This window comes from Aulonocara stuartgranti (assembly GCF_965226115.1).
Source record: "Aulonocara stuartgranti genome assembly, chromosome: 3".
NCBI classification, from domain to species: domain Eukaryota; kingdom Metazoa; phylum Chordata; class Actinopteri; order Cichliformes; family Cichlidae; genus Aulonocara; species Aulonocara stuartgranti.
In genome coordinates, this window is record NC_138941.1 from 71,949,706 (window position 1) to 71,967,873 (window position 18,168).

Sequence of the window (18,168 nt, forward strand, 5' to 3'; positions counted from 1 at the left end):
GATAAATGTGAAGAAATTTGAGTCCTTTCAGAAATGTTGTGTCTTTCCAAATAACTGAACAACAGTTTTTCCTTTTTGCTCCAAATAGAAGTGACATACTTGATCAGGGTTCATTTAAAGGCTGACAGAAGCGGGGTGGTGATGGAGAGATGTTTGACAGGACAGTTTTTCAGCCTCCACAGGTTCATGTTGTGCTCCATCAGTCAGTGAAGATCAGGTCAGTACTGATGAGGCTGTAGAGTGTGTGAGTGATGAGAGTGAGGCTGCTGAAGATCTGATGATAGCAGATAAAAACCGGCTGCAGAGACTTTGAGCTTCTGTGGAAGCAGAGAGAGAGAAAAGAAAGACATGAATGTCAAAGCTAACAAAGGTGAAGTTTGGAGCTGTGATGATGTTCATGGTATCAGAAGCTGATATGGCTGCTTAAGACAACCCAGGTTAGGTGTGTGTTAAAGCAGAGGAACACAGTGCAGCCTAACACAGGCCCAAACATGACAACAAAGCAGGATTCAGGCTCTGTGAAACGATTTCAAACAGAAGCTGGAGAAGAGAAAGGACTCTGTTGGAATGACTACAGAAAGAAGGCAGCCGAGACCAGTGTTTCCATGGAGCCCAGTCTAACATTCATTTATACACTAACGCACAGAAGTGAATGGAAAATGAATCCCTAGTTTCAAATGTAGAAATAGTTCTCAGTTCATTTACAGAGTTTAATACAGTTCATGATCAAATAAGAAATGTTCCAAACAGCAGCTGAGAAGAAATCTTCATCAAAAAGTTGAATCCAATTCCAATAGTTTGAGATGCATTTGAATGCAGCGTGAGCAGTTCACTGCCTAACCCCATAAAGACTGTCGGTCTGAATTTTTCTTTATTTCTATTGGCTGTCAGTGAGATTTGTGATGGACCCTCGCCACCTGAGTTTGAATGATCAGCTTCTTTTCCTTCTTCAATAATTAGTCATACAGGACACACAGTGTGTCTACAGAAAAGCTGAAATCATTATGGAGGCCTCACTGGAATATGGTAATGAAATAAAGCAGTTTGAGCTTTTTCATGAGTGGAAATCCATTGTGATTGTGAGCTGCTACAGCCTCCAGATTAGCCAGCAGCTGATCCTGCTCAACATTTTCTCACCAACTTTAATGGAAGTGTGATGTTTTCAGCTGGAGTGATGGTGAGGGTGGCCTCCCTCTCCTCTCCCTCTCCTCTTCTTCTTCTCTCCACCACCATCATCAAGTTTGCTGACGACACCGTCGTGGTGGGCCTGATCTCTGATAACAACGAGACGGCCTACCTGAAGGAGATTAGGAATCTGGAGAACTGGTGCCAGAGGAACAACCTCCTTCTAAACGTCAGTAAGACAAAGGAGCTGATAGTGGACTTCAGCACTAAGCAGGAGAGGAACTACCAGACCCCCGTCATCAACGAGTGCCCAGTGGAGAGAGTGGACAGCTTCAAATACCTCGGAGTTCACATCACGCAGGACCTGTCATGGTCCTGTCACATCAACTCCGTGGTGAAAAAGGTCCGTCAGCGTCTCTACCACCTCAGATGCTTGAGAGACTTCCAACTACCCTCCAAGGTGCTCAGGAACTTTTACTCGTGCACCATAGAGAGCATCCTGACGGGAAACATCTTAACCTGGTTCGGGAACAGCACCATGCAGGACAGACGAGCTCTACAGAGGGTTGTGCGGTCAGCTGAGCGCACCATCCGCTCCGAGCTCCCTGACCTGCACTCAATCTACAGCAGGCGGTGCTGGACCAAGGCCAGGAAGATCGTGAAGGACCTCAGCCATCCCAACAACAGACTGTTCTCTCTGTTGAGGTCAGGAAAGCGATTCCGCTCCCTGAAGACCAACACAGAGAGACTGAGGAGGACCTTCTTCCCGCAGGCGATATGGTCTCTCAATCACACCACCACACAGTACTGACCCACACATATAGTTCTTACACACACACTGGACATTCTGGACATTGTTTTCACTTCATCACTTAAATCACTGCTGCTGTTATTGTGTATATGCTGCTGTTATTGTGTATATATTTATTTATATTTCTTCATACATTCTTATATAGTTCTATATTGTGTATTTTGTTGTACAGTTATTTTATTTTCAACTTTAATTTATATATTTTATCTTATTTCTTCCCAGTTAAATTTACCCTTCATTCTAATTTGTGTTGTACAGTTATTTCATTTTTAACCTTAATTTATATTTTATTCCTTCCTAGTTAAATTTACCCTTTTTAATTTTTCATATTTATTTCCTATCTTATTCATAGTCTTTTCTTTTTTTCTTTAGGTCACGAGCAGTTGTCCAAGCATTTCACTACATATCGTACTGTGTATGACTGTGTACGTGACAAATAAAAATTTGAATTTGAATTTGATTTGAATTTCTTCCTCTTTCATTTGTAAAGCCACTTCTGCTGCTTTTATTCATTTGGAAGTCACATAGCTGAGTTTGGGAGATGGTAACATATTGAAAAAAATCACATTTGAATTTCCAATAAAGGACTCCACAGCGTTGAGTAAAAATAATGACAGTAGATGTTTATGTGAAAGCAATAGAAACAAATTTGTGTCTGATGTTCTTTCACTGTTGCACTTTGGTCTTGTTAAGGGTTCAATATTGAGGACGAGAGTATAAACAACCATGGTCCAGAAGAGCTTGGTCAAACAATTGATTTTAATGAACACACGTGGTGAGATGTACACTGCATAACATCAGCTGTAGATCTCCCCCCAAAAAGACACTTCAGATTGCTTTTGATTCATCAGGGTTAACGTAGTTTCACTTCCTGGATGCAAAGCATGCTCTGCAAACCTACAGTTTCCTGTCAAGATTTTTAGGCCCAGACTATACTTAGAGTTGGGCCTTTCTTTTATAATGCAATATAATCTGCATATAAACATTTAAGATTATGAAAAGTATTCAAAAGCATTTAAGATTATAGATTCAACTCAACAGTTTAAAGTGGTTATGACTGCACCTGTAATAAAGGCTAATTGGGTGCCAATATGTTTAAACATCTGAATACAATATCAATGCTGTAGATTATATTATTAATGCAAGGGTAATGATAATGATTATGAACAGTAGCAGGAAAATATTTCTCTAATCTCCACAGTCTCTATGTGCAGCTGGCTGTGAGACCAGTGCTCAGGGACCGTCTACAGTGTTGTTAGTCCAGGTCAGAAGATGACTTGTTGGAATGAAAAGGAGCTTGTAGTTTGTCTACTTTAATGATGTGACTGGAAAAAGGTGTTGGACTTAAAATATGTCCATTTCTTCCTAACTTTACTTTTAAAGGTGAAGCCATGTGGTTCCTGGAATGAAAAACACGACTTTTTCATGTTTTTTGTGATAAATTTAGGACTTTAATTTGAAAATGCAGAGATTTATCTTTTGTTGTGTTTGTTTGAAGGTGCTTCTTGTTGGCTTCAGCTTTTTTGAGTTTCCATTTTCTAAACTTCTACATTGTGAACCTTCTTCAGCTCTGAACAGATGATGAAACACTGAATGATTTCAAGCACATACTTTGTCTAATAAACTAACATTTATTCTTCATACAGACTGGGGAGCTGTGGTTTGTCAAAGATCAGCTGTGATTATCTGGCAGCAGCGCTGAAGTCTAACCCCTCCCATCTGAGAGAGCTGGACCTTAGAAACAACAACTTGCAGGATTCAGGAGTGAAGCAGCTGTGTGGTTTTCTGGAGAGTCCAGGATGTAGACTTGAAATTGTGAGGTCAGTCACCATGTTTGTATGTAGTACACTTAACCTGTGTTTCCATATGCTAGGAACTTCCTGTTGTTCTAAGGAGGACTGGAAAATGTGTGAAAATCTCCCAGTCAGTTCACAGCACACTTCAATCATTTTCCTCCCATGTCTTATGCTGATTCAGTGTCACATTCATCTTTGGTCCTTGTTCTGCATCCTCACCATGGACTTCATTCCTTTCCAAGCCAGCCTTGAGTGTCCTTTATTCAGCTCATCCTCTGCTTTACTTTTAAATAATAATTTTGTGAATTTTAGTGATCCCTGTGGGGAAATATGTATGAAGCAGTGGGGAGCCACTAAGTAGGCACAGCGGGAGCAGTGAGTGCAGACGGTACCTTGTTCATGGGTACCTCAGGGTAGCCATTCAATGGATTCAAACAACCAACCTTCCGACAATGGAGCAATAACATTGTCTACTGAGCTATCCCTGCCCCCCTTTTAGCTGCTTTATCTCTCTTTGAACAAGTTTATGTGCCTCAATCTTTTTCTTCTCTCCCTCATAACAAGACAGCTTCTTCTGCCTGAGAACATGTTGGAGTGATTTACTAATCCATGGCTGCTTATTGGGAAAATACTTCCTGTTTCCAAAGTAATCCCCATTTTTCCCCAGAAAGAAATGTAAGTAGAAATCGATGATCTAAGTGAGAACATGAGCCTTTAAAAAGTCCCAGTGGGTGCAGTCAAAGCAGTCCCTCAGTCCCAGTATAGAGTCTTTGGTCCAGACTGGAACAACTGTGTGCCCAGTTTGAGCTCTCTTCAGTCCTGTGATCTGACAGACCCAGAGGGGCCATCACATCACATTTAGAAGCTCCCCTAATGGAGCGACTACACACGTCTAATACTTAGTCTGTCTTGTTGGATCAACTGGAAGAAATGATTCAAGGACTTAGTCACAGAACAGAGATTTAAATCTCCAAACTCAAACTGGCGGCATCGGGGCATATAGTCTGAAAACTCTGCACAGTTTCCTGTTTGAAGCTGCTTCCTGTTGGCTTCAGCTGTTTGGAGTTTCCATTTTCTAAACTTCTACATTCTGAACCTTCTTCAGCTCTGAACAGATGATGAAACACTGAATGATTTCAAGCTCACACTTTGTCTAATAAACTTACATCTTTCATTCTTTATACAGATTGAGAAGCTGTGGTTTGTCGAAGATCAGCTGTGATTATCTGGCAGCAGCGCTGAAGTCTAACCCCTCCCATCTGAGAGAGCTAAACCTGTGGTTAAACAAGCTGCAGGATCCAGATGTGAAGCAGCTGTGTGACCTTCAGCAGAGTCCAGACTGCAGACTGGAGACTCTGAGGTCAGTAGCTTATTGATTGGAAACAAACACTTCCTGTTTCTGCCTTAATGGTCACTATAGTAACGGCTGACACACTCTGATCAAACACTGTCAACAGCCAATCAGCTCTCTGAAAAAAGCAGCACACAGACCAATGGCTGCATTCATTTCCAAGTTTAAAGCAGTGAAGAACACAGTCTGTAGGTGAGGAAGAATTTAGTGAGAGCAGATGTTTGGATGGAATTCCTCCAGTTAACAGCTGGAACCGTCCATCTGGATTGTTGGGGTTCCTTAAGAGCTCAGAGTTGAAAGACCAAGGCTATTGTGTTTTTACAATAACCTTGGTCAGACTGCTATACAAAACATAGAATACAAATGTTTCATACAGCATTTGTATTCTATTTTTATCCTATTGTATATAATATTTTATTTTGTTTTATTGTATATAGTATTTTATTTTATTGTATTATGTAAATTTGTGTACATTATCTTATTCTTATTCTATTCCAGTGTTCTCTAATTTTTGCTATATAATTTTGCACTGTCCACTTTCTATTGTAACAAAATACATTTTCAACTTGTAGGACTAGTAAAGGTTATCTTATCTTATCGTATCGTATCTTGTCTTGTCTTATCATATTCTAATGAATGAAAGTCCAAAAAAACATAGAAGTGAAAAAAATTTTCATCAACTTCAATAAAAATCCAAAGATTAGAAAAAGTGAAGCAACAATGAGTCCTAGTACAGTCCCAGCACTGAAGTCCCTGATGTGCTGCATCACTGACTGACAGCTGATGAAGAGTCTCTAAAAACACTCGTTTATCTCCTCTGCTCTTCCTTCTTCTCTCTGCAGGTGGAGCTGATGATGGTAAACAGGACGGTGAGAGAGGATGAGCTGTGTCCCGATTTGATTTTTTATTTGTATTTTTTAATGAAATATATGACATATACTCTCATATATACTATGTAATCAAATATACTTGTATACACCATACATATACATACACCTGAGTGTTTTATATGATGGAATCATTGAGCATTTAACCTACATGCTGAAATCACAAGACCCAAAGGTCAAATATGGAAGTCCTAGTACAATAATATTTGACCCAAAGGTCAAATATTATCTACAATTATATTAATAAAACTTTGTGCCATTTGCTTTGTGAACACATGTTGATCAATACTGTTTGAAACAATGTCTTAAGGCCAGCAGTGACTAGCCCAAACATGGGGTTAATTCAACTTGCCAATGCTAAAGTATGGGACCTCTTTTCTCTGCACTCATTTGTGCTTATCTATTTTGGCCCCACTGGGTATGCATCTGGGGTGCTGTTTTCTCACCTCAACCACCAGTAGGTGAGAAAATTTCTTTCTTAGCATAGATAGCAGTTTACTTCAGGTAAGCGCACCTAACAAAATTGTCGAATTGATTAACTTGAATTGACACTGCAACCTTCCACGCCATTCAAGTCACCATGTGTCCACCCAACGCGTAGTTACGTTTGTCAGGAGGTGAACGTCAGGTCACGTGGAAGGTTATGGCGTAAGTTACTCAGATTACTCACAGAAGTCTAAATCAACCGTCAGTCTGAGTCGAGTCAGCCGAGGTTCAGAACAGTGGATCCTCACATCGCTCATTCAGAGACTTCCTCAGGTGTTTGTGTGAGTACAGAGAGACACAGCTCTGCTTTATTCATAATAAATGGGCCTACAATCATTTTATAGCACAATCAAATGTACGAGTGTCATGTGACCTGGGGGAGAAAGATATAGAAGTCCTCCCTGACTGCGTCTACATCACAGCTCAGAGGTTCAAAGGTCTTAATGTCCAGCTTTATGTGATTAAATATGATCAGAGTGCTGAAACAGAACTTTTCTCTGTTTCCTAATAATAAAGAATTTTTATTGTTAATCAAAGATAAATGAGTCCTTTGTGAGAGGAGCAGGTCAGCAGGTTGGATCTAAGGTTCATGTTGAAGACTCCAGCAGAGACACTAGGGGAACCTCAGTCCAACCTGTGAACCTGTCAACTGATTGTGTGATTTTTGGCTTCATCTGCTCATTGTTGCTGTGTTAGATGGTTCATTCAGTAGGATTTGGATGACATCACACTTCCACTGGAGGCCCAGCTGCTCTCCTGCTGGGGGATTATCATGAACACAGAACTCGGGGATAAGAGCATCTTTAGGCCTGGCTGACCTCTCCTCACCAAAGAGAAGAACAAACTCAGAGTAGCTTAGTTACATCAGTAGAGTTTAAGTCATCTGATTATTATTATTTGATTTTGCTAAACTGTTTTAATAAAGTTTCCTGTAATGAAAGTGTAAATTGTAAATTTTAAATCTTCTTCCACTGATCTGTGAAGTTGTCACTACACTCTAAAAAATGTTTTGTTGGCTTAACGTAAAAAAATTGAGGTAACAATTTCCACTCAGCTTTTTAAGTTACAAATTTTGCATATTATTAAGTTAATCCAGCAAGAAATTTTTAGGTTTGGCTAACTCAACTGGTTCAACAAACCAACATTATTTACTTTGACCTCTAAAAGCATAATTAAGTTTAAGCAACCTAATATTAATTTAGAATTCTTGGTAATATTGAGTTGACAAATTACATTAGTTGAGTTAATCTAACTTACTTTTTTACATATATCCTACTCACAATTATCCATGCAAACATAGCCATTTAAATTATTCCAACTGATGAAACAGTTTATTGCATAACATTTTCGAAGAAATACACTTCTGTGTCATACAACATAAATCAAACATTACAGCAGCCCTTTAATTATAAATGAGTGGGCAAAAACAATGTATTTCAGTACAATTCCTCCACAAACAACCTCAGCAACAAAAGTAAATGTAACATGTTTATTACCTGGACAAGGTTGAATCAGAAGCTAAAACATACCAATTTACTTTGTTTTTCTTACTCCACAATGGTATCTACAACTTCTGATTAACTGAACACACCAGCCAATCAACAGTGTTTAGTTATTAATAGAAACAAGTAGAGCAGTGGGGCCTGATAACCGACTTTGAGAACCACTATAAAGATTTGTAAAGGTATATTAAATAAAGCAGCAAATATATATTTATAAAATCTTCCAAATAACAATAATTTAAAATCACACCCTTCTAAAATATCTCAGAAAACAAACATCGCAACGTAAGGCAATTTGTTTTTGCAAATCTGCTTATTATTAAACATTAACTTTAACCTATCAACTTGGTAAATATCACAGAATCAAGAAAACTACAAAACATTTTAATATTTAACAACACAACAATCCAAAGGTAAGGTTATACGCATTATGAACTCTCAAAACTACACTTGTCTAAGACTGCATAAAAAACACAAGCATCAGCACATCTGAATATTGCAGCCTAAATTACATTTGTTTTATGACAGAAGTTTGTACTTAAGAGACATTACCCGTGGGCTGGCTTTAAGCCCATCAAGTTCCAGAAACACCTTCTGGAATACCTCTAGAGTGTTCTTTACTTGTTTGGGGTAGCTCAGATTGAGAGCGTATATAAGTCCCATCATTAAGGCACATGCTCTGGGCACATCAAGGTCTTCCAGGACAGCTGTTCCTTCAATCACAATTTTAGCGACGGCTGGAGGAGACACTGCTGCACGTCTGGTGACTACGATCTTTACCACTTCTTCTGGGAACTGTTCTTCACCATCCTGGCAAGTAGGTTAAAAAGAAACATGTCAGTATTTTATGTGCCATTTAAAAACATAACACAAAACAATGTGATATTTACCTACCAGCTGTTCTCTGAAGAGATCCTCTTCTTTCTCTTTCAGATACACCATCAGGCAACGGATTGCGACCTCTCTTCTTGTTTCCACCGAACTCTGGAGAATAAAAAAAAGTTTACTAGGTGAAAAGTCAAACATATTACATTTATAGGACTAGCGTTTTGCTAATTATTGATTTCATTTTTGTCTTTAACAAATAAACAATTTAATTTTTATAACTTGAATTTAATCTGTTACATACTGCCCTGCTTTCAATGCACCCTTTGCTAGCAGTAGGATAAGGTGAGTGAAAGTAAATATAACCTAGATTTGGAGACTATTTCAAACAGTTTTTGTTGAGTTCTATGGATTCAACTATAATAGTTATATGTGAGATATGTGATGCAGAACTGGAAAAAGCCACCTGTGGACAAGTCTTGTAATGATGTGATTACAACATTAAAAGCTCCTATCTACCCTCTTTAATGTATTTGTGTAACTTGTCTTCCTCATAAACGTTTATTGTGCAGTTGATGAAGATACTTGTAACACTCCAAATTATTGCTTCAGTTTTTTCTCCTCACATTATTTGTAATATGACCCATACTTACCTTAATGTATTGTCAAGTTACATGTGACATGGAAAGTACCTATTTAAATTTACCCACCCCAGTTTGCAATTATGTGACCAAAAGTTACATTAATGTCTTTTCATCTCACTTATGAGGTGCAAAATACTTATGCATCTGAGTTTTACTTTTTCTCTTCAATCTGAGTTACCAAGTTACAAATACATCACTATATCCTTGACTCTTACAACAAAGAAAACAGACAAATATATTTTGAGTGATGTTTTCTTTAGCAAATTTTTACTCTGTCCACCTCTGATGTTCATTTTTTCACTCTTCAGTAAAAGATAGCCAACAATGCTCCTGAGATAATGAATTAGATAATTAACTTTTAAGGTGTGTAAGATTATCAATTATATTCAGCTTCTTTTTTTTTACCTCTTGCAACATGTTCCTGATGCGCTCAATCTTAATTTTTGCAGCACCGCCTTTTGAAGAGACCAGGGACATTATTCTTGTGGAATACTGGTCCAGTTTTGCCATGAATGTTGTTTCCAAGTTAACAGTGGTGATCCTTTGGAATTCATCATTTATCTGTAAAATTTTAAAAAAAAAAGACAATTAAAAGCACAATGTGTTAATTTAATGCACAATGTCACAATTATAAGTTATCCTATAAATTATTTAATAAAATCACCTGTGCTGCATCAAAAAGCGCAGGCCATCTACTTCTGAAGTCATTCACAGGTGGTGCCAGATTAACAACTTCCTGTCTGCGATTCGAGAATGTTTTGGCCATTTTTTCACTGATGATCCGATAGTTGTTCCTCTTCTTCACTTCATCAAGAAGTTCCAATCTTTCCTTTTCCAAGCTTTCCTCTGTTTCTCCTTGTGGGTGAGGTGGCAAATAGTTCACCTCAGCCTTTCTTGGCTTTTTGAGATTCTTTGAAGGTGTCTTCTTATGTGCTTGCTTTCTTTTGAGAGAGTTCACATCCAGCTCAGGGCACCCAAGCCCTCTGAGTTTACTTCTGTAATTGCCCATTTTATATTTCAGTCTTTGTTGCCATCCATAGCATCCATTATAGGATCCCGGTTCTTTAAGGCAAGGATGTTGTTGAACAAGTGCTTCAGCTACATCTGCTAACTGTGCAGATGTTGGGTAGGCAACATACTGAAAGATCGTTTCAGCCAGTTTCTCAAGGATGTCTGGAAGAAGTGGAGTAAAGTTAAGTTTAGTTCCATCCTTTTTGAAAGTTTCATTTCCTGAAGCAAGTAAAAGCTCTGTGTCATAAGCAAAGCGAGGAACAGAAAAATTGGTAGGCCAGCGCTGTAAACGCCGACTCAAATGTTCAGGTGAGGAAAGAATGACTGTATCCTGAGATCCAGATGAGCAACTGGTGCCACAGGACACACTTGATGTCTCTGAGACTGATGTCTCTGAAATTGCTGAAGCATTGACCAAGGTCTCTGATGCAGATTTGAAGGAACTGTCTACATCACTAAATGTCAGAGTAATTGTGGGAGGTTCAATAATCTGAACCACCTTAAGTGTGTCCTTGTCCTTGATATCACCTGTTGATGTCAGAGAAAAATATTCTTCTCCAAAGTCAGCATCCTTATAGTGCAAAGTAAACTTCCCATCAACTTCAAAAGTCTCTTTCACAATAGATTCAAGTTCTTCCACTGTTCCAGGGATTCCATGTGGTAAGTCCAGTTTTCGAATGTTATGCTCTTTGAGTATGATCCGAAGTTTAGCAGGATGAGACATTGAGGTACCTATATAAAAAACAAAACAAAAAACCAAAACAGAATTTAGCTTTTGAATTTTACTCGTGGTGGAATATACCTCCTACCTCCTTGATAAATGGGTTCGCAAGCTATTCCATGTTTTAAATGACAAGGCATAAATAGTTCACCATGGCTATGTCTAAGCCTGTAATGCTTTAAGAGCTGATTCCTTCTTGGTGTTTCAAATTTGCAAATTTTGCAAGTCCAGTGCATTTTGAAATTTATTGCAACTTTTGGTAATGTAAAGACTTATCGAGGCTTTTGAGTAAACAAGTTATTTTAAGTATAAAACCTTCTCTAAAACACTACAATGAAACACTGAAAAGATGAATCCAAAAATAATAAAATAAATCTACAGACTGTAGTTTAAAATTGGAAAAATTGTGTCATATCCAAATGTGTGAGAGAATTATTTGAAGATCACTGTTGAGATGCCACAATACCACACTTCACATTATGCTTACAATTACAGAAGGTAACGAAAGCAATTCGTGTGCACACACACAATTTTGTTTTTTCTTGCTAGGTCAACTAACTTTAACCTCAGGCATATTTCACATTCGAGCTTAAAATATCAATACATTTGATAGAAATACTTTTACTCACATAAATACTCTGGCATAAATTCCCCACATTTCACTCTGTCAGTAATTAGTTTATGGGCAGAAATCTGTGCCATCAGAAACTGAATTTGAACAAGTTCAATTTGAATTTGAATTGCTCAGATTGAATCTGAATTGTAACTTGAATAAATGCTTTTGAAAACTGAATTTGAATTAGTCTAATTTGAAATTCAATTTATGGTTTGAAAATGATCATCACTAAATTGAAATTGAATTTATATTTTGAAAATGAATTGATTTGCTTTGAAACTGCATTTTATCCTTTAAAAATTCAGCTCTCGAATAATTTCAGATTCACTTCTCACCATTCAGTTTCAGTTCTACAATTCAATTTCAGTTCCAAAATTCAGTTTTTTGGAACTTACATCCGGTTCCGGTTCAAGCGCAGATTAATAGAACTACGTTTTACTAGCGGACCGAAAGTGTTACTGATGGGAATCTACAGTGTCTTGAGCTGAATTAAGACTTCAGAAGTCATTCCTCATAGAGAATGACCAGCAGATGAACTCTCAGGTTGTTAATAAATGTATTACATGTATAAGAACAAGCGTCATGTTAACAAATGATAGCCGTACAGTAACTGTTATGCTTATTGTAGCTGTTAGCTAAAAACGCTAATTTAGCGTAGTTTGCCCTGAATTCAGATTTGAATTTGAATATCACCAAGACTAAAATATTGGACCAGAGGATTCCTGAAAACCACAGCACATCTAAGATACGCCGGACTGAGTAGGCTGGGGGTCCGTTGATGAGCTGGGGTGGAGGCAAGAGTTCGGATGGTGGGCACAGAGCACTTAAAAGCACCACTTTGATTTGGAACACGCAGAATGTGAGATGGACCCACATGGATGAAAGAAAGCTTGAGCATGACAGCTGCAGGACTTAGCACTGTGTCAATATCAAAGGGCCGAGGATACTAGGTGAAAGTTTGCGAGAAGATGTCCGGAGCGGAATGTCTTTTGCAGCCAGCCACACCTCTTGTGACAGCGAGTATGTAGGAGCCCCTGTATGCTGTTGGTTGGCATAATGAAGCTGCCGTGTCACCGAACGAAGCAGGGCCTCCCGTGTCCATGACCGAGCCTGGCAGCAGCACTGAAGGTGATGCTGTACTGACGGCACAGCAAATTCAGTTTCCTTCTCTGGGAACAGCAGAGGTTAATAACCTAAAGATGCCTCAAATGGAGAGAGACCTGTAGCAGAAGAAGTGAGTTTGTTGTGAGCATATTCGACCCATGGAAGGTAAGTGTACAAGGAGACCCGGGATATGGGTAGTGATGCGGCAGAGCGTGGCTTCTAGCTCCTGATTGAAGTGCTCAGTCTAACCATTAGCCTGAGGGAGATATCCCAAACTGAGATATGGCTTTGGCCCCTAGGGCCGTACAAAACTTCTTCCAGACCTGTGGAACAAACTGTAGTCTCTTGTCTGACACTATTTCCATAGGTATCCCATGTAACCTGAATACCTGTTCAACCAGTGTTTTTGCGGTTTAGGAAGCAGTGGGGAGCTTTTCTGGGATTATGACGGTAAGCATGGTTGTTTTCCCAGAGGAAACTGGGTGACCAGTGACAAAGTCTAATATTATATTTGACCATGGCCTGTGAGGTGTGAATAAAGGCTACAAAAGTCACGATGCAGAGTCTGTACCTTATTTCTGGCACACCATGAACCGAATGGTATGCTTTTCAGAGGTGGAGTTTGGTGAATATTGTGCAGCTGAAATGCGGAGCTGATGAGTGGAACGGGGGTATTTTTTTATGGGTTTTTTTCTTAGAGGCCCTGGAAGTCAGGGGCAATGCAAGTCATCCTTTTCCCCTACAAAAACAAACCCTGCACCCATTGAAGTTTTCCATGGCAACTCATTCTAGTTTTGACAGATTGTAGTGGTGACTGGTGGGTAGACTGGCACTGAGAAGGAGTTCTATGGTGCAGTCGTGGAATGGTGGAAGTGACAGGGCTTTACTGTTATTGTTTACTGTTTCCCTATACAGGTTGGGCCTTGTCAGGCTTTATTTGTGGAATTTCTTGCCTTCTTAATGGGGTTGGAACCATGAGTTGTATTGCACAGAAATCAGGTTGGTACACAGCTAACAGGCCTATTTGACAAGTCTTAGGATTCATATTATGGCAAGAACCAATCAGCTAAGTAAAGAGATAATAATGTGTATGTGATCAAAGTCAAGTCAAAGTCAAAGTCAACTTTATTTGTCAATTCTGCCACATGTACAGGACATACAGAGAATAGAAATTTCGTTACTCTCAAACCCTAGATGATAGTCCCCGTAGGGAAATTGCTCCTCTGCATTTAACCCATTCGCCTAGTGAAGCAGTGGGCAGCCACCAATGCAGCGCCCGGGGAGCAGTGTGTAGGGATGGTACCTTGCTCAGGGGTACCTCAGGATAGCTGTTCAGTAGAGTTGAACCCATAACCTTCCAATCATGAGGCAGCTACTCTACCTATTGAGCTATCCCTGCCCCAAGCGAGAGAAAAACTACAGTCCATCATTACTTTAAGAACTGAAGGTCAGTCAGTCCGTTAAAACTTTGAATGTGTCTCCAAATGCAGTCACAAAAACCATGCTACCAAGTGCTACCACAAAAACTGGCTCACATGAGGACCGCCCCAGGAAAGAAAGACCAAGAGTCAACTCTGCTGCTGAGGATAATTTCAACCAAGTGACCAGGCTCTGAAATCACAAGTTAAGAGCACCTCTTATTAGAGCCCAGGTAAATGGCACACAGAGTTCCAGTAGCAGACACATCTCTACATCAATTGTTCAGAGGAGACTGTGAATCAGGCCTTTATGGTCAAACAGCTAGCTCTAGACTAACGTTTTTCCATGGTTGCACTAGTACACCTAACTTTTTTTCTTAGGCGCACCATCACAAAAGTTAGGCGCACTCAAACTTTTCAACCACATCACTTAACACCAAAGTTCCCACTGTGAAGCATGGAGGAGGAGGTGTGATGGTGTGGGGCTGCATTGCTGGTGACACTGTTGGGGATTGTGATTGATACTTTTATGTAACACCTGCTTAGTATAGTAGGGTTAAACTTATAGACTAGATTCGAGAGGAGTAAAATAAATTTGAGAGAATTGAGTGTTGAACAGTCGGCAGATTTATTACAATGTTACAGTGGTGCAATAATCCAATGTAAACAGCATAGAAAATTAACAGAAGATCAACAGAGAAGAGCGCTCTTTTGAAAATAACAACAAAATAAAATAAAATAAAATAAGTAGTCTCTTTAGACCTGACTCCTGATGAGCAGGATATTGGGAATTCAACTGTTTCCCAGAGAAACAATCCGTATCAAGTAAGCAGTTTTTTCTCTTGCTTATCTGAAATCCTGCGATTCGAAGTAATTCAGACTGTAGCTCTACTCCTGCATCCAGAACAGCTGGCCACACTGCTTTTGGATTCGCCAAGAGTTTTCACAGGGTCTGGCTCGCCATCCATATCCAGAACCACTTCAGATCCAGGATCACAAAAAACCAGTCTGCACATACAGTACAGAGCAATAAACAAAATAGTTCTTAACAGTTTTTCTAAATAAACTGAGATCTCATAAAGTTTTCAAAATCAAGTACACTGTTGTTTTAACATTGTTCTGTCTCTATGAATTCCATTTGTATTGCTTTACAGCATTACAATCAATTGTATTTATATACCCCTTTTTAAGGTGTTAAGGTTCAAAATATTGGGGATGGAGACAAGAGCAAAAACCACAATAACAACACTGGTCCGGCCGGGTTGAGTCAAACGATGATTTAATGATCACACACGTGGGAGATGGACACTGATGCAGACAGCCTCAAAATCTCAAAATGGTGGAGCATTGCTCAAACTTTTATAGCCTCTGGTGCCTCCACCTTATCATAAAAAGCCTAAACATTCACATGCTTTCTCTCACACAGCGCCTAAGCTACGACCTTGGCTCCCTGTTTATCTGCTCCTGCTGAAATGGGGCAGAAAACTCCAGCACACTCTGTTCTCTTCTACTCAGACAAATTAGACAATAACCTTCTGCGAACAGTATTTCTTATAACTCAACAATATAATGCATCATAAAACAATATCATTCATTCACAACAAGTCAGCAATTTAATGTAATGCAAATCAGTTTAACTAATGCAATAGTTATCAGCTTCTTCTAATTCAGGAGAATAATGCAAACTAAAACTACATAATAATTCACAATCTTTAATTCGGGGTATAACATGGCATAAAATAATATCATAATTTTACAATTCCCCCTGATGAGGTCATTAGAATAATGACCTCACAAACACCCTGTAGCCCAGTGTGGCCGGGTTCATCTCTTCTCACTCCTGAGGTCCTTTGTCCCCCTGACGGGCAAACCATATGTGGGATGACCTCTGTGTTTGCGCAATTCAGATGCAAGAAAAACTAGGATTCCAACAGTAGCAGGTCCAGATGACAATCTCCTTGTCTCCCACTGCTTTCAGCCTTTATTCTATTGCTGCAGCTACCAGTGTCGTCCAGTTGGGTGATCCTCTGCTCTTAATTCTTCAACCTTAGGGGTTAGACAACCCTTCAGTCGTAACACAGATCAGGGGATTATTCTGCTCCGATTTCAAACAACGATCTATGTATTCTCCAGAAAAAGGAACAGGAAGGTGTCCCCTTTTTGCCCAAAAGCCTCTCGAACTTCGTTGGTCTGGTGTTCCCGGATTTCCGCCAACCCCTTCATGGTTATTGCTGTGTTTATGGGATCCATCCTTTGTGGTGACTAGCTGAAGCCCAAACGCCATGACCCTTGGACCCAGTTGATGTCTCGGCAGTCACTGTGTCTGACTCTGCTACGGAGGGTCCTCGCATCTCTGTGACCTCGTCTGGTGTCTGTTCCTTTCTCTGTAAGAGACAGAAAACCAAAACACCTCTCTCCCTAACCCTAATAATCTAATGTTGTTATCTACTGACCTCCTAGTGATTCAGAATTGGTCTAAACATTCAGAATGTCCCAGGGACTTATTCCAATCATATCTTATGTGTGTGTAAGCATGTTTGCATTTAGCCCTCTGCACTCAAGGCATTTCTTACACTTTATCAGTCCGGACAATCACGCCGAACGAAGCTTCTGACCTTCAAAAGGCCGAGTGCCAACTCGTTATAAGCACATTTGCAAGGTGTGTCTGAAAATTATTGAAACCCCTCTTTTTAACAAAAGACAAAAAATTAACAAATCTTCTAAACGCTATTCAGTTCATTTCAATGAGTAATGATTAAACATGAAAGTGATAGTTTATGCTTTTTCACTGATTCTCTAAAAGGTCCGTCTTCTCGGACCGCTATTAGCTTAAGCTTTACCATTCCTAAATTATTAAAGACACAAATGAAGTTATAAAATGTTCAAATAATCCTGGTTTGATGTTAAAGCTCAACCTTCCCCCCCTTTTTTGACACATTCCAATGTGTCAAATCAACGGAGCTAGAACATTCAAAAAAGTTAGGCAGCTACAAAGTTTCCCAGACTCTTAAGGTGATCCGCGTATAACGTTCTGACTCAGGTATTTAATATTTTAATAAATCTCGTTTAATTAACTGCCACTATTTAAACTAACCTTAAAGACATAATTTAAGAAAAGATCACAAAGAATAACATGATATCAGTGTTTTGTAAGCGCGTGTGGCCTTCTATGCTCGAAGCCTTTCCCCTCAATAGATCAGTCAGACATTCGCGCTGACCGTAGCTTTTAACCCTTATTAACTTGAGCACAACTCTACAATGAGCAACAAGTTGCAATATGTATAAAAATCATCATGGTTACACCTGCAATGAAAAATTATATCATTATCCTAACACCTGTAAATAGAAGATTCATCAGAAGTTATAACAATCACAGGAACACAGATGTTAGTATAAGGTCAAAAGCTCCAATAAATGATCATCGATGCAATGTTTGTTGCATGATTCTCATATAATAATAATGCTGACATTGAAAATAACAGTATAACACCCCCTTTTGTCCCGTTTCACTTGACACCTAAACGTTTATAAATGCCTCTTTAATTCTTGATTTTATTTCCCCCTTTTCTCCCCTTACTGACCACAGCAGGGGGATCTTAGTTTTGAATCAGCCATGAATCCAGCTCACCTGATTCATCAGTGAGCTCCACCATCACTGGCGTCTGACAGGGTGGTGCTGCATACTCTTCCTTTAATGTCACTATTTTCAACCTGTTAATTAGAGTGTTTAAACCTGAAGTCGACTACGTCCACAACAAGTCAATACAGCTGTAAATGTGGCCAATTATCAATCTATTACCAATCAATAACAACAGATAACTTCTATTTTATGCATGCTTTTAATCAACCACTCACCCAGAGGATCTCCAAT

General features: G+C 39.2%; 2 protein-coding genes across 5 annotated transcripts in view; one reads left to right on the forward strand and one right to left on the reverse strand.

Annotated features, from left to right (window-relative positions):
* The window catches only part of LOC309703492 (NACHT, LRR and PYD domains-containing protein 12-like), a 33,713-nt gene extending 27,469 nt beyond the window's left edge, over positions 1-6,244 (forward strand). For 3 of the 4 annotated variants that reach the window (XM_082528361.1, XM_082528362.1, XM_082528363.1), the window contains 3 exons: positions 3,583-3,756; positions 4,919-5,092; positions 5,926-6,244. In XM_082528361.1, the coding sequence (XP_082384487.1) occupies positions 3,583-3,756; positions 4,919-5,092; positions 5,926-5,935 (358 nt within the window). In that variant the 3' untranslated portion in view covers positions 5,936-6,244. Of the gene's footprint in view, positions 1-3,582; positions 3,757-4,918; positions 5,093-5,925 lie in introns of those variants that run through there. The other variant, XM_082528364.1, reaches the window with a different exon arrangement.
* A 2,120-nt stretch (positions 6,245-8,364) lies between these two features.
* Positions 8,365-10,463, reverse strand: LOC309703634 (uncharacterized protein). Its single transcript, XM_082528564.1, has 4 exons — positions 10,092-10,463; positions 9,833-9,988; positions 8,853-8,942; positions 8,365-8,768 (listed from the first exon to the last, which is right to left on the reverse strand). The coding sequence occupies exons 1-4, from the start codon at positions 10,434-10,436 to the stop codon at positions 8,478-8,480; spliced, it is 882 nt and encodes a 293-aa protein (XP_082384690.1). The 5' UTR covers positions 10,437-10,463; the 3' UTR covers positions 8,365-8,477.
* Between the last annotated feature and the right edge of the window lie 7,705 nt (positions 10,464-18,168).